At 33.2% G+C, this 24,491-nt stretch overlaps 1 protein-coding gene and 1 long non-coding RNA gene across 3 annotated transcripts in view; one reads left to right on the forward strand and one right to left on the reverse strand.

The window, feature by feature from the left end:
- Positions 1-677: 677 nt before the first annotated feature.
- LOC149556821 (uncharacterized) overlaps positions 678-24,491 on the reverse strand; it is a 215,317-nt gene continuing 191,503 nt past the window's right edge. For both annotated transcript variants that reach the window (XR_016364788.1, XR_016364789.1), the window contains exon 6: positions 678-1,160. This is a non-coding gene — a long non-coding RNA (uncharacterized LOC149556821). The remainder of the gene's footprint in view (positions 1,161-24,491) is intronic.
- Positions 4,922-24,491, forward strand: part of LOC149556822 (hyperosmolality-gated Ca2+ permeable channel 1.5-like) — a 211,098-nt gene continuing 191,528 nt past the window's right edge. Inside the window, exons 1-3 of the mRNA XM_089831377.1 lie at positions 4,922-5,082; positions 14,760-15,101; positions 18,935-19,087. Of these exons, the coding sequence (XP_089687503.1) occupies positions 14,788-15,101; positions 18,935-19,087 (467 nt within the window). The 5' untranslated portion in view covers positions 4,922-5,082; positions 14,760-14,787. The remainder of the gene's footprint in view (positions 5,083-14,759; positions 15,102-18,934; positions 19,088-24,491) is intronic.

A 24,491-nucleotide genomic window follows, 5' to 3' on the forward strand; every position in this document is an offset into this window, starting at 1 on the left:
ACCAGTATGTATATGTTTATATTTGTCACAAATCAAAATGTGCTCTTTCACATACACATCTGTGTGTGGAATCTTCTTCAGTCTTCTAGTTTTCTACATTTCAATTAACTTTATATTGAATATCTTTATATATCATAAGATAATTGAAGTTTGAGTTTATGTTCATGCCACTTGAATATGAACTTTAATACTAAAAAGATAATTTCAAAGTAACTTAAAAATTCAAAAAATATAATTACTTTAAATAGATATAAAACATATCAAAATTTAGTATAGAAAACTCTAGCCACCCAAGGATTCAAACATATACATATCTCCCATCTTCAAATATTGTAACATACTAGTAGTTGCACACTTTTGTGCTTGCAATGATAAGCCAATAGGTGTTCGATAAAAAAAATTATGTTTTAAAATATAATCTTATGTGAACAAATTATATTATTAATAATTTTCAATTTAAATAACATAATAGTTACTAAAATATTTTAAATGGATTAATAAATATTATTTTTTATAATTCAATTTATCAAATATGAAAAAAAAATCATTAAAAAAAACCCCATCAAAAACTCTATTATGAAAAATTAATAAGAGAAGTACAAAAAAATAATATGAAAAAATAACATCTATAACAAATATTCTATTAACTAAATAAATTATAGAAACAAAACAAAATATTTTAAGAAAAACTAAACTAATTTTTTTTAAAAATTAAATAATCGATAGTTCAAAAAGATAGGTACAAAATCTAGAGAGGGGAGGCGAACCTCAACCTCCTAGTTCAACCGGTAATCCATGATCATCAACTAGCACAATATGTAACAATTTCAACGAGATTACAAAAAAGGAAATTAGATAAACTAATCTAGAGTATCATCACGATCATCAATCCATGTTGTCCATCCTAGCTCTCCTTCCATCCAAACAGCTTTCTTCCATTCAAGAATATGAGCAAAAAACTCAAGTCTATTAGAAAAAGGGCCTCTAGTATCTCGCATCTCCTTAATCAGCCGCTTAAGGGCTTCTTCAAAAGCAGCCTGGTCATCAATAATGCTGGCCCATTCCAGCCCATGCTTCATTCCGTAGATGAACATCGTAGCGTGCCCATCACGGAGAAATCTTTTCAGTTTGTCTTTTTCAAGTTTCATAATGCAACACACCTGTGAGACAATCTTAAAGTGTATGAGTTTCAAATGAAACAAAATAAGGGATCTACCAACATATTGGAATTTGTCCTCATTTCTACTTTTCCAAATAAACCAAAGAATATGAGAAGAGAGAATATTCCAAAAAAAGTTAGCATCCTTCTTAAGACCGGATATGTTTCCAAGAATAGTATCCAGCATAGAGACATGATCAGTTATAGATATTACAAAAAAATTCCATATAATCCTAGCAAAATGACAAGTAAAGAAAATATGTCTTAAATTTTCAGGAACCCTGCAAATAGAACAAGAGTTAGTATCACCCGTTTGATTTTTAATAGGAAGTCTATCAAGAAGAAGTTGCCATTTAAAATGTAAGATTTTGGGAGGAATACGAGACTTCCAGAATCTGTCAAGCTTTTTGTGCCATTCAAGAGAGTCCAAATGTTGGAAATATTCAGGATAAGATAGGTTACTGAGAGGGGAGGGGTGAATCAGTAACTTATAAAACTTTCAAACAAATCAACATTTTAACCATTCACCATTCATTCATCTAATCTACTGCATAACTGAAAGAACAAACATTCATTGCATATGTACACAGAGATTTGGTGACCCAGAAACCTTCCAAATAGAAAGTAAAATTGGGGTGGGGATGATGCCCACAAAACTTCAATACTGCAGTATAAAGTTGGCCTGTTAAGGCTTACAATGATCACTTCTGGTGATCTGCCCTGTTAGGAGCAAGTAGGACTGCTAGATCCACCTTGTTAGAGGATTTACAAACATACAGTAAAGTATGCACTCTGTTAGGAGATTTACATAAAGACTATTAAGTCTACCCTATTAAAGGATTTATAAACTGATTCACCTGTTAGGATGAAGCAGTGGATCTGCTTATAACTGTTTGCTAATAAGATCCTTTTTGCATTGATCACCTGATGTGATAGATATAACTTTTCTGCTCCTATGTTGACCTTGCTGAATCCCTTTTATTTTGTTGCTGATTTACAATTCCTTCTTTTCATGTGAACATCAATCTCTTCATTTTTATATCTTTTTCACACCCCTCATATATATCATACTACAAATGATATCATATATTACATATACACCATTTCATTCCTTACAATTGCAAGGTTGGCCAAAACATAAGTGAACAAAACATTATTGAGTTGGCCAGATAGTAGAAAACTCGGGTTTCTCAAGCTGACTCGGTGACCTTCTGATACTCGGCATCCACTACATTACTCGGCATCGTCATGCACTCGGTAGAAGTAGAGGCTCGGCTCATACTAGTCACACAACACTGCTTGGAACTCGGTAACCATTGGTGACTCGGTAGGTATAGTGCCACTCGGTAGAAACTAACTTCTTCGTTTACCTTGCTTTGCTCGGTGAACACTGAGTTCTTCATTTACCTTACTTTGCTCGATGAACACTGAGTTCTTCATTTACCTTGCTTTGCTTGGTGAACACTGAGTTCTTCATTTACCTTTCTTTGCTCGGTGAACACTGTGTTCTTCATTTACCTTTCTTTGCTCGGTGAACATTGCTAAACTTCTCATTCACTCAGTATCCTCTGAAATGCTCGGTGACAACTGTTTACCTGCTAAACTTATAAGGTAACCATTGAATGCTCGGTATACATTGTAGACTAAGTGATGAGCTAGATAAGCATTCAGAATTGAATAAGTGTTTGCACTAATGAGAAATATATCATAATTCCAACACCAAATTCATATACCAGGTGGTATTTAAGTGTGATAAAATAGAGTGATCTTTATTAAGCACCTTATATATATATATATATATATAGCTTTGATTTTATGTAAGAGGGATCCATCATCCCAACGAAAATATAAGAATTTATGGGAATCCACATCACATCTATGAGGAAGATTGAGAGGGCGACAAGCATTAGCTATCATATTATAGGTACGTTTATGAGAGTCAGGAAGATTGAACTTAAGCCTAATATCTTGCCAACTAGCAAGGTTGTCATTCTCCAAAATATCAATAAAGCTCTTGATACCATGATTGTTCCAATGTTTAGCAGAACACCCTTGAGTCATGGCAAGAGGTTTGCCATTATGTTTCAGATTCCACCAGATAGAGCGTTCACCGTGGATAGAATATTGCTATCAAAGTTAGAATTATAAATAAAGCCCCTCACCAACTCCCAAGCCTTCCAGATAGACTTAAAAAAACCATAGAGCCTTGAATAGAGACAGCGAACGTCCCAACAACAAGATCAGCAAAGGGAAGGTTCTTCCAGTATGTAGCTTGCTTAGGAAATCCAGATTGAATATTATTTCTAAGAAGAATTTTCCAAGGCTCATGACCATCAAGAGCCTGAAAAAAAACTAATTTTAAAAAATAATTTAAAATAATTTAAAATCTAAAACTTAAATCAATTTCTAAAATAAAAGTTAAATAAATGAAGATCACAACATGAGCTAATGTGGAGATCACAAGTAATTATTTTTTAAATAAATAAAAAAAGAAAAATAATAGTTAAAAGTGGAGATTTAAAATATAATCTTATGTAAACAAATTAGATTTTTAACATTTTTTAATTTAAATAACATAACATTTACTAAAATCTTTTAAAAAAGATTAATATATATTATTTATTTAAATTCAATTTATCAAATATGAAAAAAAATCATTAAAGAAATACCATCAAAAAATCAATTAAGAAAAGTTAATAAGAGAAATACACAAAAACTAATATGAAAAAATAACAATGTTCTAACAAATATTCTATTGACTAAATAAATAATAGAAATTAAAAACTAATATTTAAAGAAAAAACTAAACTAATATAAAAAATAAATTAAAATAATCTAAAAACTAAAATATAAATCAATTTAAAAAATCAAAAGTTAAATAAATATAGAGATCACAACATAAGCTAATGTAGAGATTAGGAAAAGAAAAATAACGGTTAAAAGTGGAGATATCAACTAATAAATATCCAAATAATAATTAAAAGTGGAGTGAGATAAAAATTGGCGGTCAATAATTAACCTGATTAACGGGAAGGACATGAGCTGATGTGAAGATTAAAAAAAGAAAAAAATAGTTAAAAGTGGAGATAACAACTAATTACTGTCGATAAACATTCTATAATGACAAAATGGGTGGAGTGGGAAGGTGTGAGTGTGTTAATGTTAACATTTATTTTCTAAGTTAAATTTGACAACCATCTAAATGTCAAAATTTTAATATTTATTATAAATATGATATATTTTTTTCAAATAACTAAATTTTGATTATTATGTAGTTGGGCTATCCACACTTTTGTGGATTGTTTTTTTTGATACTCTGCTAGTGGGTCGAGGCCGTGCCTCCCCCCGTCTTGGTATTATGTTTTGATCTCCTGATTATTAATACAAAAAAAAAAAAAAAACTAAATAAATATTACAGTTTATAAGAAATATAAATAATCATTTTAAAAAATAAAAAATAAAAAATAAAAAAACTTAAGTGTAAAAAAAAATCAAAATATAAAAAAATTAAGAAAATGGAAATTTTTTTTAAAAAAATATGCTAAATTAAATTTTAATCATATTTATAACTGATATCTATTGACATTTTTTATATAGATTTATTTAATATATCTATACTAATAAATATCCAAACAAAAATTGAAAATAGAATGATCAGTAAATAATTAACATAATTAACATAATTAAAAGAAAACATGGTCCGTATTTTGTTTATTGTTAATAATTTCTTCTTCTTGGAGTTTAGGGTGGTGGGAAGTCCAACATATAGGCGGGAGCTTTTTCGTTAACTAGACCTTCATTTTGATTGCCACCCGTCTGTTATGCTCAAGTTTGGCGCCTTCCATCATTCCCCTCTCGTCTTCTCGCTGTTTCCGCTGGTTACATTGTAAACATAAAACAACCATTATCACCTCGATTCTGTCGTAAGTTCTATGAATTCTGGTCTGAAAATCTTTTATTACTGTATTCCTCTTACCCTTTTATTATAACCAGTAAACAGTTAGGCGATAATGATTTGAAAACCATATGCCTGTTTAGCACAGTTGTGAAAAAGAGGTTGATTTGGCGATAAGGGTGGTATGTACATTTTTCCAATCACATCAATGCAGCATTTCATTGAAACGACTAAATTTAGTTATTACCATAAGAATTTATTTCTTTTTCGAAAATTTCGTTGCTGATTGTGAAGGTGAAGTGTATCAATCTCATCAGATACTTGATCAGCTATATCAATTTCAGGCTCAAATATTATTTTAGTGCAGCTTCATTCTATAGCATTAAGTGAGATAACTGTTGAGTTTTATGCGTGCTGACTTAATATTAGTTGTGTTGGTGTAGCGACTATATTCCCGATGAGATCCCTCCCTACCACCAGTATGTGCTTTTGGTGTGATGGCCAATGCAGTGTGATAATAATGCAGCCTAGGAAGGCATTTTATTCTTGTTTTAGTTTGAGCGTGAGCTCCATGTCAGTAAATCCAAGTTTTTAATAACGAAAGATGGCAAGCACATTTGGAATGGAGATTCAGAATTCAGTGGCCAATATTTTGAGCAATGGAAGCTCAAGATGGATGGTTTCTTGGTAGATTGTGGTAAGTAGATTGCCTTTGTTCGTTAGAGGCATATGAAATTGCTGGCAAAGACTAGGAGAAGCTTGACCAGAAAGCCTAAATTTACCAACAATTTATGCCTTTTTAGATTTAGTGTTCTTGAAGAACTTATTGCTGAAAAGCTATGTTAGAAGGTCAGGGATTTATATTAGATTAAATCCCAAGTGAACAAACAATTTCTGTGAAATAGATTATACAACCATTAAATTTTTGATCACAACTTTTTAATTGAGCGCTAGAATTCCTTCAGTATTGCTATTAGCCAATTAGTATAAGTCTATGTGAAGATGCATGGAAAAGATCAATGAATTACCCTATTGTATTCATTGCTTGATTCATGTGGTGACCTTGTTATAGCAATTCTACTTTTGCCCAATTTAAGTTACACGAGTTTGTAGATGTCATGTTGTTAGAAGAGATGAAGCTAAATTCTGAAATTCTAGTAAGGACGACTTGATTGTTGAATGCCATTCAAAGTTCAAATGCATGATGAAGAAATAAGACAACAATTTTGAGTCGAATTGTACATCTAAGTCTAAAGGATGCATGATGAAGAAATAAGACAACAAATATGAGTCGAACTATACATCTAAGTCTAAAGGAAAGTTGAAGGTGAAATGCTTGAAGTGTGTGAAGACTGGTCATATCAAGAGGTAGTATAAGGAAGAAGGCTATGAAACAATTTGATGATGCTTCCTCATTGGATTCAAAGAAATTTATGGACATGCACATGCTTGGCATCTTTTTGCATGTGCGAATGTGAGGGTTCATGGCTGATTGTTTCTAGATTTTTTGTCCACATAATTCCCACAAAGAGTGGCATCTTGTGTATAAAAGATAAATGGAGTGTAAGTCTTCAAGGGAGACAAAATGTCTTACAACATCATTAGCTGCAACAAATCAAGTCGATAGTCTTTAAGTATTCATAATCTTGGTTTAGCTAGAAATTTGACTTCTATAAGTGCATGGTTGATGTAGGTGTGCAAGTTGTTTTGAAAAAATACGGATGCAAGAAGGTTGGAAGAGCCAGGGTTTTGGAAAATGTAGTTTTTTGGAACTCTATTTTGGTTTGATGACCTAATACATTGATTGAATGTAGTAGTTTTGAGTTTTGTGGTTTTATGTGCCATAATTACTTGCTGGAAATATTATTTTGTGGTAGAAATCCAAGGGCCATTGATGAGAAAGGTCTTAGAGCTTGAAATCTAAGGTTATGACTAAGGAGCTTGTTGACTATTCTTTGGATTTTAATTTTTGTGAACATTGTGTAATATGGAATACAAAATTATATTGAGTTTTACATAAGCTCCACAATTTTGATGGGTATTTAGACTTGTAGATGAAATATCTCTATCACAAATTTTCCAAGCTACGAACTCCAACGTCTATCCACCTCCAAAGATGAATCAAGTTTCCATCCAATCCACCAAGAAATCCTAAAATTTTCTATCCTTAGGTTTTCAAATGTGAAAGCCAAATCTTCCCAAAATTCCCCAAGAGAAAACAATAACCAAACATAAAGCAAGCATAAACCAATCACAATAGAATGAGCCTCTCAATGTTCTTTTATAGAACATCCCTGCGACTCTTCCTTTTACTTTTGCTTATGCCCTTATATTCCTTTTCTTTGTCTCTTTATTTTTCCCTCTCTAACTTAAAATAACTTTATTAATTTTTCACTAGGCTCCATAAAAGCCATTTTAATGCTTTATTAAATAATTCAACTAATTTGTCATTTAATTTGATATAATTTGACAACTTAGAATTTAATTATTTAGTTGATTTCTATTGTCCAGAAAAGGGGACATTACATTAAAGAAACTATGAAGTCTTATAAATTAGAGGAAGATTAGAGTAGTTGTCTCATTACCCTTTCATAGCCAAAAATGGGACATTATACAATATTAGTACAGGGAATTAAGGACATCGACAATTCGAATTCATATGGAATAGAGTTGTTGTAGTTTCTTCCACTTTAAGAACTTTTTCCTATTGAGGATAGAAGTTGAGGTAGAAAAGACTAGAGTTGAGAGGGAAGATCTTTATTCTTATTAATCCATCTTGGAGTTGACGAATCAAATATTTTCTCAATGGTACATTTGGGGACTAGACATGAGTCCTTAAAATAGAATTTCCAACATTCCAAAATTGCTTGGTTGTAGCTCTATTCAATATTGGATTATTTTACAAAAAAATACAAGGAAAAGCCCTTTTTGTACCGTTCTACAAAATATAACTTGAATCACAATTTCTTGCCCCGCACATTAGCTAACCAATCATCTAGTAGTTCCCTCTAAGGGAGCTTCTTATGGTCTAAGGCTGCAAAAATGATAGCCATATACTTTAATTTACCTCCTTTGTTTAAAGAAGAAATCATATATGCCTTAGGGAAAAGCACCAAGGTCTCAGGGCTAGAGTAAGGGGTTTACCATCATCTCCTTTGGCTTGTTGTAACCTGCTAGACATTTCATCCTCCTGGACCTCATGTTGAGCCGAATTGGGATAGTGACTTCCTCATCCCCTGCGAAGTCATCCCTTGCTAGAACATCTCGAAAAGACTTTCTTTATTCAATGTTAAAAGGTGCACTCAATTCATTTTCTTTTGTGGGGGTCTCAGGAACTTTACCAAAGACCTTGTTGCTTTTGGACATTAATAAAGGTTTTATCAATTCAAAAAATCACAATTCATAGGAAACAAATAAAATAAGGAACACAAAAGAGAAGAACAAATAAAGCACTCAATAAAACCCCCAATGAAACATCGGAGAGCAAATAACCAGTAATTGGGTACCAAGAGAAAAAAAATGAGAGCTTTGCAAGAAATGGCAAAATACTTTTTGCCTTCCACTACACAACGCTCCTCCATTTAATGGTTTTACCCAATATATTTGTCAAATTTTAAAATAAAGTGTGCCTTATTTTTAGACTTTTAACTTATGCACACTTTGGCCACACCTTTTGAAATAAGGTCAAACACTATAAAGTGCACCTTGTAATTTATTCATTACATCGTGCTGAATTATAATATCAAAATGGCATAACTGACTTTTTTTCTGACACGGTTCTAACTTTGCTTTGTGCTATCCTTTTTGAATGTTGAATGGAACTAATTATGCAACAACATTTTCTTAAAATATAAAGAAATATAAAAAGAGATGGCTCTGCTATATGTACATTTTTCTTGTCTTTTGACTACCATTTTTTCTTTTTAAACACTCGGTATGATGGCTGCAGTTCACATGCCAATCAAGAAAGCAAAATTGCATCCCCTTGTGTGATTTCTTAGGATTGTGTGTAAATTTTGAGAACTTCATTCCCAAGAGGCTTCTTTCTATTAATTAGTTATACTCAGTTCTTTGATGAAGATTATCAATATATTACACACTATATGTTATAGAATATAATACAGAGATTATTTATATGTTATATCCAATTCTTATATAGATATTATATAAATTATCTCTATTAATCACTCTTGGAAAGGAACCATCACATTGGTTCTATACCATTCTAATTTCAACAATCTGATTTTCACGTCCAAATTGCATCTATCTCTTCTAAAATTTTAAGTAGTGTTAATTGTCTAGATTCAAATTGAAATAGATAGCGCAATCAGATTCATCCTCGGTCAATGGGCAAGGGCTAGCAGACTGATGCCATTATTCTAGCAGGCTAATTAACAACAATTAATAGCTCCCCCTTAGGAAATGATTTATTGGAAGGGGTGTCCCCATGAAAGCCCCACCTTTATTGGTATGAGTTTAACATATTTCCTCAATATATCAAAAGGAAATTTCCATGTTATCCAATCTATTACAATCATCAAAGAGTTATTAGTAGACATGTATGGCAATACCCTAGGATGTGGGCATAGATCACTGTTCATTGTGGGGAGGGACTACTTTGAATTTTGCTTGTAGGATTTCTCACAACTAGCTGCCAAAAGGTTAGTAATAGTTCAACTACCATTTGGACATATGCTTATGTCATGATCAAGGAAAAGTAATAGCAATGATCACTTCTGTATAGGAGGTGCAAATATAGTTGGAATGCCACCTCTTCTTTCAATCAATTTTAAGCACCCAACATTTGTTTGTTGACGCTTCAATCATATCTCAAATCTTTAATTAATGGAGAGTTCCCCTATATCCCAGTTTTTGTGATTGATTTCAATATCATTACATGGTTTGGGAGTGGATTCATTATCTAGTTCTATAATAAAATTATTATAGATCTTATTTGGCTATAAACTCAAACAGAGGATTAAGCTGAAAGTTATCCTTGTTTCCAAAATCATATATTATTTCCCAATTTTTGTCATCCGATTTCCTGAGACTGTTTCAAGTCATAAGTCTCATTTATGTTTTCTAATTCATCTCTTTTTCCTTTGTCTTTTGATTCTTTAAAGTGTCTCTTTACTACACCTCAATTTTCTACTTGTGGGGTCTTATGAGCATTGCCAACTTATCTTCTTCTTGCTTATATAATTCTAGGGTCCTTGCTTTCACTTGATCTTCTGCAAGTTTTCTTTTTCTTTTGAAGATATCATCTTGGCATGCTTAACTTTCTTGTTCCATCATTCACATAATGGTAGAGTTCTTTCCATGTCTTTAGCACTATCTATTAGTTTCCCTCATTCTTTACTTGCCATAGCTTCCAGAAAGAGTTTGCTCATCCCTATCTTCCATGCCATATTTCTTTGTTGATCTTCCTCAAGATTATTAGATTTGACAGATGATGTATCTTTTGATTCATTTACATTAGAAAAAGATTCATTTCCATTAGAAATATTACTTATTTCAACCACAAGCACTGATTTGTAAGTGGATTCCATGAACTCTTTTAGAGGTGATGGAGTTTTATAAATGCTATTCTGATTTCTAAACTCATTAGATAGTTATCCTCAATACACGATCCTTGAGACTGAGAGCAATCTTATAATCCTCATTAATCATCTCATTGGTGATTGAAGAAGCATAAGAAGGTATAATTATTCTTTATTTTTAGAGATGTTGGAGGTCATTTCCTTGTCTTCACTTTATTGAAATGCTGGTATGAAATCACGGGAAGTTGGAAGCTCCTTATTAAAATCTTCTTTCATTGTGATATTTGGATAGTTGACTTGGTTTTCCTTCAGTTTCACCTTTATAAGAAGCTCTTTTGTAACTTTGAGTCCTCCTATGTCTAAGGCTTTTCTCCTATCATAAGGATTATTTCCTTAGGTGAGTGCTTGATCATTAGGTCTATGTAGTCTTTTAGAGGCATATTGTGTTGCTATCCTCCATCTATTCAATCTTGTAAATCAACCAACATGGGTCCATTTCCTTCCTTATGTTTACTCTAAGTGGTATTACCAGCCTCAAACTCATTGTGGACATATGTCTAGTTGGAGTTTAATTGTTGATGGATTATTCTCCATTGTTTCCGTAGTTTATTATGATTTGTGTTAGCATTTCCAATAACTGAGTGCCAATTTCTCTTGATTGTTTCTTGGTTTTTCCATGAATTGATTCATGTGGTTGTTGAATTCTCCATTTTCCCCCATACTAGTTTCTTCTTGTTTTTCACTCTTTGATGCTGCTTTTGCTTTCACCTTATCTCATGTTCACTCCTAACCTTCATAGGTTGGCAAGATAGCAAGATTTGATACCATTGTAATTTCCCCTTTTGCAATTATACTCATTTCTAAAGTTTTCCACAAATGAGTGGAATGTATAGTGAGAATCTGCTTAAGGAAAGATGTATCAATGCAAATATGGGCTTATCTTGAAGCTATGCAAAATTAATATCCCCAATAGTTCTAATATGACTCTTAATTTACCACGAGAATACTTCATATAGTATCGAGATTATCTATAATCAATAATATCGATTATATAGAACAATATATAGCTGCAATTTCTTGCTACCACAATGCTAATGAAGAATAATATGCAAATGTTAATATGACAGAGATTGTCTTTGATTTACAATAACCAATTTTGAATCCCAGTTGCTTTAGCGACAAGATCGATTTGAATATAGTATGTCTTATCCAATCTGAATATGGTGAGAAATCTTATTTGATACTTTCAGATGTTATGAAGCTTGCCTTGAACTAAATATCAAACAATATAAGAATTAAATATTATCGATATAATATATCAATCAAATTTAGAACAATATTTCTATTTCGATATCTTCTTTAGCATGAATGCACTATGAACTATGCTGATCTGAAAGTGAGTGCTGTTTATTCTATATGTTTTCAAGATCGTGCAATAACTTTGTTTAGTCTTCTGTATGCATACTATAGGTTTTGCAACTTGTCTTCTTTTCCTGATTGAGATTTCCATGAGTGTGCAGATGGCCTTGAAGCTCTTCCTGATTTATACATTAGATATACATGCTTCCACATTATTGATCTTCACTGCTCGATTGAGCCTTTCAGAATTAAGATGATAATAAAATATAAACTCTTCCTCACATTTTCCTTCTCCTCAACTATATTCTTCTTATACCTTCTTATCATCTCCATAAGACCCCCCTTCACCAAGTAGTCACACTTTTTACATAAACACATCCCTTCACTATATCTCTTCCTTGCTAAATTTTACCACATGCCATATATGTCCTTTCATTATCACTGGCTTTAAAAGAAAATAATCAATGTCCTTAAGAGTTGTATCTGCTAAATAACATCACTTGTTTTTATGTTCTATCGATGCACTTATACACATGTCCACAGATCTTAACCATAATCATTTTCTTCAAAGTTCAAATCAATGCTGCAGGGAAGTACAAAATGCCGATAGTAATGTTTGGTATCTCTGCACAGATTAATTGTAATACTTTCTCAAAACTCATGATAATATCTTGTGCCCGATATAGTCATTGATATAATATATGCCCTAAAATGATACTTATTTGTGGCCCCATGGATAAACATAAGCCTCCAATAATAATGCTCCCCTAATTTTATTGCTCAATTCCATAAAAATACTATATTGTTTGGCACTTTAGTAATATCTGTAAGAAAGTATAAGCTGCTATGTAATTACTGATCCAATTTATTTCAGACAAATATTTCTCTGGTGGTTCCATGCAGAGACATTAATTGCCATAGTATGAAGTTGACTTTATTCTTCAGCAAAGATAAATCAACGGCCAATATAATTTTCTGAATAAAATATTTTCATGGCTGTGATTTGCCGATCAATCCTGCATGTTCTTGTTTTCAGTCATTTTTCATTCTTTGTATTGGTTTCTTCTTATATGTTGTAGGCTTGCATCCTGCATAAAGATAATACAAGTGGTTTTCATATTTTTAGTTTAGAGATTGAATGGGCATATTACACACATCACTTATGTGCAAAAGCAATGATGGGCTATACCTAAAAAAAATGGGAAACAATAGCATGGTTTTTTTGCAGAAAAGTGGTGGTGGATGGAATGACACTTAATCTTGGAGTCATACCTTGAAGTGCCTAGGTGCCTATTTCTTATGATTCCCTGATCCAATTAATGGATTGAAATTGAAAATGCAAGCATCTTAATATTCATGAATTTTTGTGAGAATTCCTTTGTAACTTTTGGAGTCATTCTAGATCATATCCACTATCGACAAACAGGTTCTAATAAGCTTTGCAGCCAATTATATGAAAGAAAACCTTTTTCAGAGTAGGACAGAACATGTCCTTCCTAACACAAAATTCCCTTTGATTTCTTTTTGCAAGATATGTCCTCTTCTGTTGAATTGTGATTAGAGGAAAAGACAATGCTAGATGCCAACTTCTCAAGGTTTTAGATCACTAATAGTGTTTGGAATATTAAGTGTGACCAAAGGCTAGAAAGCTCTGAAAATATACTTTTTGGTGGTGCAAGAATGTTCTTGATTGAATGCCTTTGCTAAGAGAAAATTGAACTAAAAAATAAGACATTTTTCTGAAAACGTTTCAGCAAACTGACACATTTATTGACTCATATTTGAGAATCTACTGCCTGATAAGTGGTTTCTGTGCTGGTCCCATGAAGAACAAAAACATTAAAGTAACTCCCCAACTCTGAGGGTTAGTGAAGAGAGAAATACATCTCATCAAGGATTAGAGGTATGAATCCTCAAGGATATTAGAGCAGTTGTCTTGACTGGGAGTGGTATAGAGGTTTTGACTTTGAGTTTAGTGGTGATGAAAGATGAAAATCCTTGAGAGGACCAGATCTGAAGATCCTGGTGAATATTCTTTGAAGCGAGCGGATTGCAAGGAGACTAAAATGAAGACCTTGATTGGTAGAGTCATAATAGTATAGATCTAAAACAATTAAGCAAAGGTGACTGTTAATAGAGTTAGATGTAAAGGATATAAATACAAAACCGAACACCAATTAATGTATGAAGGAAATCACAACTGTAGAGAAAGGGTATAAGAGATTTGTCATGATTGTACTTTTACAGCATTTTTTAGCATGTAATATCCTACATATGGGATCCAGTAGAAGCACAAGAAAACTTGAAGAGGAAGAGAATTTATAAGGGGATAGAGACATGCATGGAGATACGTAAAATAGTCAATAATTCCATGTGTAAAATATTGAACAAGGCATAGAAAGCCCATGCAACTTTAATAAATTATAGTAGCCCTTGTGACTATATTCAGTGAGGTACACCATATTTTATTTATAGACGTCCTTTATATCTTCAGTTCAATTTCACCATAATTTTTTTCTGAAAACATCGAAAGATGAATTCTTCTTTTCTAGCTAGATGTTATCTTTTATCCATTTCGCCAGTAACCATCCTCATCTAGTCTACAAAATTATTGCATTTTCCTTGAATGGTTATTGATTGTTCGACTAATTGGGAATCGGGATAAATCCCATGCAATTTTCATTTAGTTAAATTAATAGGCATTTTTGTATTTTTTAGTCATTATTGTCATTTAAACGATTATTTTGTGGCTGGATACATTTTGAAAATGCACTCTAAAGTGCATAATTCCTTGTCAAATTTCCAGGGTTCAGAGTTCACCATAATTGCAGTAGATGGCAACACTGCAGGATATTGGAGTTGCTGCAGGACTACACCTTCTCACCGCTTTGGTTTTCTTGTTGGCATTTGCAATTCTCCGATTGCAGCCTATAAATGATAGGGTTTACTTCCCAAAATGGTACCTGAAAGGGTTGAGGCACAGTCCAATCCATTCAAGGACATCAGCAGGGAGATTCATTAATTTAGACTGGAGAATCTACATCAAATTCTTGAATTGGATTCCAGAGGCTCTGAGAATGCCTGAATCTGAGCTCATTGAGCATGCAGGTCTTGATTCTGTTGTTTACCTGAGAATATACATTGTTGGGTGAGTACATGCTTTCTATATTCTAAAGTCAAAATGAATGATTGCTTTCTAATGTTTCTCTAAAAGATCCTTAGCAACTCTTTTTCTAGGATGTATTGGTTTCTACCATAAATATTTGTCTCTATGCATGAACTATTCAAATAGTTAGTGCTTGCACCTTTTATAAATAGCTTCATGACAGTGTAACTTCTGTAAGAAAATTTCCTCATAAATAGTTTGTATCCATTGACAGATTCTAATATTTTCTTTTTCTTTTTTCCATTGTTTTGAAAAGCCATTAAGTCGTTAGCAGATAATTGCTAGAGTATAGATAGAGTGGTGTTTGAAAGGAGAGACAGAAAAGCACATTGCAGAGAATCAACATAGATCCTCCAAAACAAAAGGTGTTGAAGTAGTATACAATTTAAACAGTGATACTGTGAGCTAAAACTGTACAGTCAATTTTTTAAACTTATGTTTATTACTAGATTTTCTATCTGGATTTTTCAACTGTGGCTGCATAGTTTTTTCTCAAATTGATTTGTTCATGTGAAACAGGCTATCAAATCAAAACCCCTTTTGTATCTTGTTCATTAGCTCCTTAAGGCATCTGGATTTCATTTATTTAACTGTCATCAAGTAGCAACAACTAGCATTTTAATTTGTCTTTTTTGTGACGACACAAAACAAAATTCTGTGTAAAGTACAACCATTCTTCAAAGTACAGGGAAAGCTCCTTGAGACCTAAACTGAATCTAAAACTCCTTGAGACCCCAGTAAACTTAAAACAAACATAATTAAAATGTATGTACACATTATATTTTATCGTTTGAGGTTAGCATTGAATGCAAATATCTGCTTTGATTTATGTTTTTGCTCTAGATGCTGTATCAGATGATCAACAGTCAAGGCTGCACTGAGTTTTTCAGGTTTTAAGTAGGCATACTTGCAAGGTTGAGAAGCACAACTCCTCATTAGCTAAATTGAAGAATGGTAGGTTTTTACAAGTGATTCCACTGGACCTCGACCAATTTTTCAAGCCATTATAGATAACCATTCCATAAACTAGATAGGCCTAACAAATTTGCTCCAAAGTGCAATATACTCCCATTCTCATCATGTGAAGTCCTTTTCCAAAAGTGATCCTCTTTTTTCTGTAGCCATAGAGGGTTGTTGTTCCCACCTACATAACTCCAAACTGAATATATTGATTGTTTTCTGTCCTAGCATTAAAATTGCCAACTAGAACTGTTTCTCCTCAAGTGTTGAAAGGAAAAAAATGCATTGTTTTAATGCAGCATAGAGTCATTTTTATCTATACTTATCTTCTTGGAGAACTTCCAATCTTTTTGGAGTAAAGTAACAAACAACCAAACTGATTATTACTTCATCTCTCTTATTTTCAGCCTTATGAACTGTTTATTTGGGTCTTCTTTTTCTACTTTTACAATTACACTCCACATTGTAGTTAGTAGGATTGTGATCCCTCTATGCCCTTTACCTGTTTCAATCCATTCATTTCAAATTCAGATTTTATTTTATCCTTCAAAGTTTGGAACTTTCCATCTATCATGTTCACGTGTTTTTGCAAAAATAATGTCTTTACCTTTTCCTATGGGTCCCAACTGTGATCCTTTTATTTTATATGATCAAATTTCTCAACTTTTATTTTTAGTCAACTGAAAGCAATGTAGAAAGCATTCACATAGTTGATGTCTAACAAAAGAAGACAAGATGCATATACTATTTAGCATGGAAATCCTTGTAGGTGAAGTGTGTGTGTATGTACACACAGACACACACATATGTATATATGTATATAACTTCAAACAAATTTGTAGGCTCAATCCGCAAGAGACACCAACTTCAAATCCTGCAATGCAGAAGGCACCGACCTTTGAAATGCAAAGTGTTTATAATGTAGGTGGATTTGCCCTAGATCTCCTTCAAGGTCTTTAACAAATCCACCTTGTACTTCTGAATAATCCACTAAGATTTGAAATAGTGTTTTTCAATAAATGCTCTAAACCTGGAATATACCTTCATAAAAATTCTGCCTTAGATCTGCACATCATATTTAAAATAAGCCTTCACATGTCTGTTCACTTAGGTCTGATTTAGGTCTTCCACAAATTTGGCTTATAATTATGCTCTTGAATCTCTTAAAATCTTCTTTGTATTCAAATGATAATGAATTGATTGATACAAATATCCTCAAATGAATCCTTATTTATATCCACAATACCCTTCTTCACCTAGGATACATCTTTTCAAAACTGGTTGGCCAACAACAAAAGAATTTATTTAATTTGCATTCTTTTATTTCCCTCTGAAATTGGGCACTAAAAAACTACTGGGTTGGCCAAGTGGCATTTTTTATTTTAATTTATTTGCCCAAGTAGGTCATCCCTCTTAGGGATCCAAACAATAATTTAATTAAAACAATAACTTCATTCCATTGAATCAGAACAGCTCTATAAAGGGTCATCTATATTTGCTTTTGCATTTTATTTAATGTTTCTGCCTCTATAATATTGCATTAATAATTATTGCTGCATCTTAAATCCGTTCTTTATCTCTGCTTCTTATATCTATCATTTAGCTCTCCTCCTAATTTAACACCAATGACAATATTCCTATATATTTATTGTGTTTTAATCATTTTATACCTTGAGCTTTCCCACTTGTAATCATGCCCTCTTTCTTGCATTTCTTGTTGATACTACTTTTTCCCATTAATTTTTTTGGCCTTCTTATAGGAAAATGTCTAGTCATCATCTAAGAATATATTAATGCTTCTGAGCAACCCCATTTTCCTTAGGACCACAATCTTGGCTTGCATGTTTCTTAAGGTAACTCTCACATGTCTATTCCTTTCTTCTTCCAGTTTCTTCTGAATCCTATTTGCTTGCTGAATACAATCTGTCCATTTTAGGTTGTCCTTGAGAAAGTCTCTCACTAAACTATTTGATCTCTCCTGTTTTGTAAAGTCCTTCAAACCTTTGATGATGATATTTACAACCCTGTCTTTCTTGTCTTTTTCTTCTTTTATTTACCTCTTGATGTGTTTCTGTATGATTTCTTTTTTCTCAAATAAAGGTTCATAAAAAAGTTGGGCCAAAGACTAAACCTCTTTTGTTGCTGTCTTAGCATGTTTCTCTTACATCCATGCTTGCAATTGCTGATTGAAACTCTTCCAGTTGTGTTGTGCTACTTATTTTCATAGTCTTGAAGCTCTTTTTTCCTATTGCTTTCACTTGTTTTAATTCTTGTTTTATAGCAATGAAGGCTTTCTGTGCTCTTTTCATAGTGTTTTACAAGCTTCTTACCGACTCTCTGAGCAGCCCATTTTCCATTTGAAGGCTCAAACTAGCTTCTATAATCTCCTTTAGTTTGATATATTTATACTGCACCTTGGCTTCTATATATACTCAATCCTCTTTTTAATGCTCATGGGCTCACTAAGAGCTCTGACAACCACAACAGTAGATTAGTTGTGGAGCTGAATGGGTCTTTATTATCATGAGGCCCTTCCTCTCTTTCCCCTTTGATTTCTGTAGAGGTTTTGATTTTTTATTTTATTTTGGAATTTGTAAGAAACTAGAAACATGTTGCCTTATACACCTAAGGAATAGCAGAGGCTCCTCTAGAGAAACTCATTGATTTGAGTAGTGATTGTAGGGATTTTATATGTTGGAATGGTTTATTTATTTATTTATTAGTGTTAATGATTTGGAGCTAATGATTATGTTCATTTCCTTAAGTAGTTTATGCGCACGCGTCTGACATGTTTATCTTTGTAATGCACATAGAAATAGAGCATAAACTGATATTCTGATGTTTGCCTATTACAGCCTGAAAGTTTTTGTGCCTTTGATGGTTCTTGCTTTTACAATTCTTGTTCCTATCAATGCAACAAGCAGTATTTCAGATGCAGCAAAGAATGATGTAGGCTTCAGTGATATTGACCGGTTTTCAATCTCAAATGTTAGTGATGGTTCTAAAAGGTCAGGTTTGAGGAAACTCAAGTTTTCACCTTTTTTGCATCCAATTTTCTACATTCTATCCTTTAATTGAATACTTTTATTATATTTGGATTAATATTATTGTAAAGACGTCAACTTGTCTTGACTCCATTATTTATCAACCATAATCATTTTTAGTATCAACACAGTTAGAATTAATTAGTTAATTATAACTTTGGTTATATGGTTGACAAATTCATTTGATTTGAACTCTAAAAGTAATTCTACAAGAACTTTAAATACACACAGTCCTATCAATCTGATTTGTTGAATGGGATTTAGAAAAATGATACGAATGTATTTGTGCATACCTTGGCATATTTGAGTTAAAAAAGCATCATCATATTGTATTGGATGACGAGTTATGTTGTGTATTGTGTAGTTGACTAATATTTGGTTAGTCATTATTTGTATATGTTGATGGTGTATAAGATTTTTGATGCATTTCCCACCAACATATCTCATTGTAATTGAATCTATGTTCATAACTTCATTATCACACACATGTTAAGGAGATATCTTATACACTCTCCTTGGATTAGTTGTCTTTATTTTGGAGAAATGCGTCAAAAGTTAAATCATTTTTTTTTTGTTTACAACTCATTTTTATTCCATTGTTTGAGTTGATTATCATATTTTATTTCTATTTTAATTTTATTTGATTTCTTATTCATACTTACATATACTATATTTTTATTGAGTTTTCCTATTTGAATATGTTTCAGACAAATAGTTTAATTACCTTGATAATTTGGAGCTATGTTCCTAGAGAGGTACATGGGGAAAAAAATGCGAGGAAACAATGACCAATCAAGAAAGAAACTAATTGGCAAAAGAATTAATCTTTTTGCAAACATTAGTAGGAAGATTGTGAATATCAAGTTTCTCCTAATATTCTTTTACATGGAATGAACAAGTTGATTTGGTGATAGCTAAATCATCTAAAATATTTCTTTGCCACTATTTGTTGATGCATGATGTAATGTCCCCTTCTTAAGGTAGACATTATGAGACTTCTCATTAGCCCATTTTGACGTGGTCCCAATGGCTACCTAGGACTTTAGAGGGATCCTATGGTTTTGGCAAGTCAAATTCAGTTATAGGCCAAACAAAGTTTATTGGATGGTTTTTGTTTGCGAGACATTGCTAATTTTAGTAAGCCAACATGATGCAATGCCTTCATCTCTTTTGTAGAGGGATGTGATGCACCTTGTCAAGCCTTTTCCGACGAGCTATAGTATGTGGGATTTTGAGCTCATTTGCTATATATCTTTAATGTTTGAAGTTTTTTTTTTCTTTTTTAAAAGAGGGGTAAACGCTTTGACCTGGAGCTATGAACCAGTGAGGCCACAAACGGGGGACCTCATCCCCATGAGATTTGAACCTTGATGGCAAGGATAACAACGCAACAACTTAACCATCACAACATGCCACTATTGGCGTCTTTAATGTTTGAAGTTACAACTATAAAGAAACAATTTTAAATTTAATATTAAATCAGTTACAAGGGCACTTTATAAACATATGGAAAGTATTAAGATCACCTCTTTAACAAGCATTATATGTGCGACCTTTCAAATAATTAGAAAAATGGGGGAAATAATAATATTCTCATGTGCTATGGAAGGCGAAAGGATTGAAAGGGGAGAATTATTTTTTGTTTGGAGACCTAGAGAGAGGTAGGTTGAATATTATTAAAATGCTAGATATCACTTTTGAGAATGTTTTGGGAGTTTGCAGTTTTTGGGCTTTGTTGGCTATTTTTGCCCCCATTCAGTCCATCATTGATAATTGATCTGAGAGATCTTCAATGGGCTGAATTCTTTATAGTGGGTTAACACACCAAATTTGGCAGTTAACATGCATGTTATCCGTTTTTGCTATTTTGTAGTGCCAATTTCATGCCCTTTGTGAAATAGAAAAATTTGCTATTTCAGAAAGCTTCCTTTTTTGCCTTTGTGAAATAGCGACATCAGTTTGTTGGATCGATAGGTTTGTGCCACGTGGTGGTGGGCAAACTTTTCTTTTTATCCCATTTCGCCATTTTGCAAGGGTCATTTTTGGTGGCCTGTGAAATAGAGAAATTGTATGATGTTCCTTCCACTGTGCATTGGGAATTGTGCCAACTGTCAGATTTCAAAGGTTCCTTCATCAATGATTCTGTCTTAATTTTTCATTAGGGAGATTCTTGCAGCATCTGGGCCGTCTATTTCAAATGGAAGATCTACATCGACAGCCCACCAATTTTTGGGGCAAATCAGATATTTTCCCATGCGGGTCAACTCTGTGTTTTACATGGGTGGTTAACTTTGTGTGTTATCCCATCTCGCATTTTTTGATAGTAGTACGAATCGAGTTGTTGCGGTCATGACACGTTACAAGGACTGTTCTTTAATGTTGAACAACATTCTTTGGCCTTATCTGCACGACGCCAATGCATCTCCATACCTCTTTAATGTTTGTAATGATCAAATCTTTTGGATTTGATCCCTTACGGGTAGATGCATTCTTTTGGTCTCTTCCTGTCATTTCATGAGCAAGGTTGCACTTCATGATCAGATTTCATTCTAATATTCAATTATTGCTCTTTGCAACTCAACTCCATCTTGGTTGGGGTTCGAACTTCATGCTTGAACTCTTTAAAAGGAAGTTGTAACTACGTTTTGTGCGTTCTTCTCTTCTTCTATTTTGCAATAGTGTTATGCTTTGCAACTTTTGCCTTTCATAAATAGAAAACTTAGCTTTTACCTCATTTTGCTAATTTGATATATTGTGCATTTTATACCTTGTATGGATTATTGCCTTTCTGTTCTTTCAAGTTTGTATGTTGTGTGTATCTTGCTATTGAATTTTATCTTGTGAACTTGTTTCCTTGCAACATTTCATTAGTTTTACCTTCATGCAGACTCTGAAAGAGTGTATTTAGGTGATTTATTCATGTTTTGTGCTATTGTGGGTAGAGTAGTAACTGTAGTTCTATCTTGGTGCATCACCACATTTCCTTTTCAACACTTTAGTTTCTATTCTCCTTCTCCCTTTTCCTTCCTAGTCTTAGTTTAGGTGCACCCTGATAGTAAGGAAGCCAACCTTCTCCGGAGACTCAACCTCAAAGCACAAGTCCCACGCTTGGAGATTGTTTCCATGTTACAAAAGGTCGCTTGGGGATAACATGTTGGGTAGGGGTGTAGACTTTTGTGTCAACAAACTTTAAGGAAGTCCATCCTCTAGGATGACATCTTTCTCACTGATGAAAGTATTCACTCAGGAAGATATTGAAATACTTGGTGATAACAGGTATCAACATTGCCTGGATTAATGATTAAAGAGGAAATTGGTTGGTTCGAGCTACATGAATGTCTAAAGTGAGTAGATTATAATATATTCATATTAGGTAACATCCCAGATTTTTTGTGCGATTCTAGTAGCCGAGACTCCCAACATCACACCTTCCTTTTGGTATTTTAACTCCTACCATATTAGGTTGTACGTGAAGGGCTGAGGAGAGTAGATTTTAGCAGTGAGAGTGCTATCTACTTCATACAGCTAGAGATGTCTTTTCCTAATTAGTCTGGGCATATTGGAGGGTCTTAAGTGTTGGTAATAGACAGTGTTGGGGCATGCAGATTGAAAAGCCTAAAATATGGAACCTTGTTGACTTACTATAAATAGTAAGGGTTTGGAAACCTTGCTAACTCAACTCCAATCTACTTGAAATTGAAGATGAATATATTGAATCTCACGGTGATCCTTGCAACGTCTTGGTTAGCCCATCAGACCATATTGAAAAGGGCTAATGACACATTAGGAAATAACAACCAAGGAAAAGGAGACATTACAACCCTCACTTCCCAAAGATTGTTTTTCCTTAAGCAATCTGCATATGCATTCTATAACTAGAATACTTGGATCCCATAACAACCTCAAGGAAGCCACTCGACCAAGTTGGTGTGCTACTTAGATGCAAACATGTCCAGAATTGTAAAGCCACTATCAATATTCCACAAGAACAATGCATCAATCATACTAGTACTAGGATCTCAAAACTCCTGAAGTGTATGATCAATTGGATCAACCTACCCTGTGCCACTATCATATATGAGAAGATTCCCAATCCAACTAAGAACTTCATTCCAACTGAAATCACAAGCACTACTAAGGTGAAATGAAGGTGGAAGCTCAACATTATGCCGACCAACTCCTTGAAACATTACTAACCATGTGACTCTTCATCCTGGTTCCTACAAGCAAAAAGGCCATCCACCTTCCTAGTTGTCTATAATATCTTATCTCTCTAGACTTGTGGAATATTCAAGATGTCCAACTTTCACAAAACTGCTTCTCTAACAAGTATCCCAAATCATTGATTATACTAAAGAAGCAAACTAGCAATACTGTTGGAAATGACTTCCTCCTTCCTATAGGGAAGCATACCAAACCAATCACTCTTTCCACACCAATGCCATAATCAGAATAGAAATGTAATAATCCCAACAGGTTATAACTTTGTCAAACACAAAGTCTTCTCTAATTCACTTGTTTGACATTTTGTCAAACACTTTGCAAGCAAGAGATATATTACATATCTAAATTCTGATTGGTTTCTAAATGCCAAACTTTAATAAATATGCTTGCAAAGAACACATCAAGCATTTAACAATGAAGATGCAATTGTTTTTGTATAACATTGATTACAAATATGAAAATATGCATCTACATCAATAAGACATTAGGGAAACAAATTCTGATATAAAACTCTGATATAAATCAGATTACAATAGATTTTACAACCCCTACCAATGCCCTAAATATCTACTCTCAAACAATGCAAGATGTAGTAGATAAAAACCTAGAATTGCTCAAAAAATATGAATTTTCCTATAGAAAATCATCGTAGCAACGACACTGTAGCAGTGGTATTGTAGCAAATTATTGTAGTAGCATCACTGTAGCAGCAATAGTGTAGCAATACCCAAATTATTCCTTACTCCATAAATTTGGCCCTAGGCCACAAATTTGACACAATGAAAAGATTGATTTGTCTTCTCCAACAATCGCAACCCTTTAGAAGATATTTCACCACCTTAGTTATGGAAATCAATGTGAGTGTTCATTCCCAACGATCAATGTAGCAACTATAGAAGCCCTTAGCTCCATAAGTTATCCAAAAAAGTAGATGGCAACACATTCGATGCTCAACAATGAAGTTGACCTCCCTATTTATTCTTTTCCTCCAATAGATGGACCTGTTTCTAGAAGACATAAAATAATACTAGATTCCTATTACTAAAATTTTGCACAACTTTGAAATTTTAGTATGAAGGCAAAATGCATGAGTGTTATTCATTGTGTGCTCAAAGAATACAAATGTCCTTGTATTCTTTATTTT

The sequence above is a fragment of the Cupressus sempervirens genome, chromosome 5 (genome assembly GCF_028749045.1).
Source record: "Cupressus sempervirens isolate cs-2001-9-10 chromosome 5, ASM2874904v1, whole genome shotgun sequence".
NCBI lineage: Eukaryota > Viridiplantae > Streptophyta > Pinopsida > Cupressales > Cupressaceae > Cupressus > Cupressus sempervirens.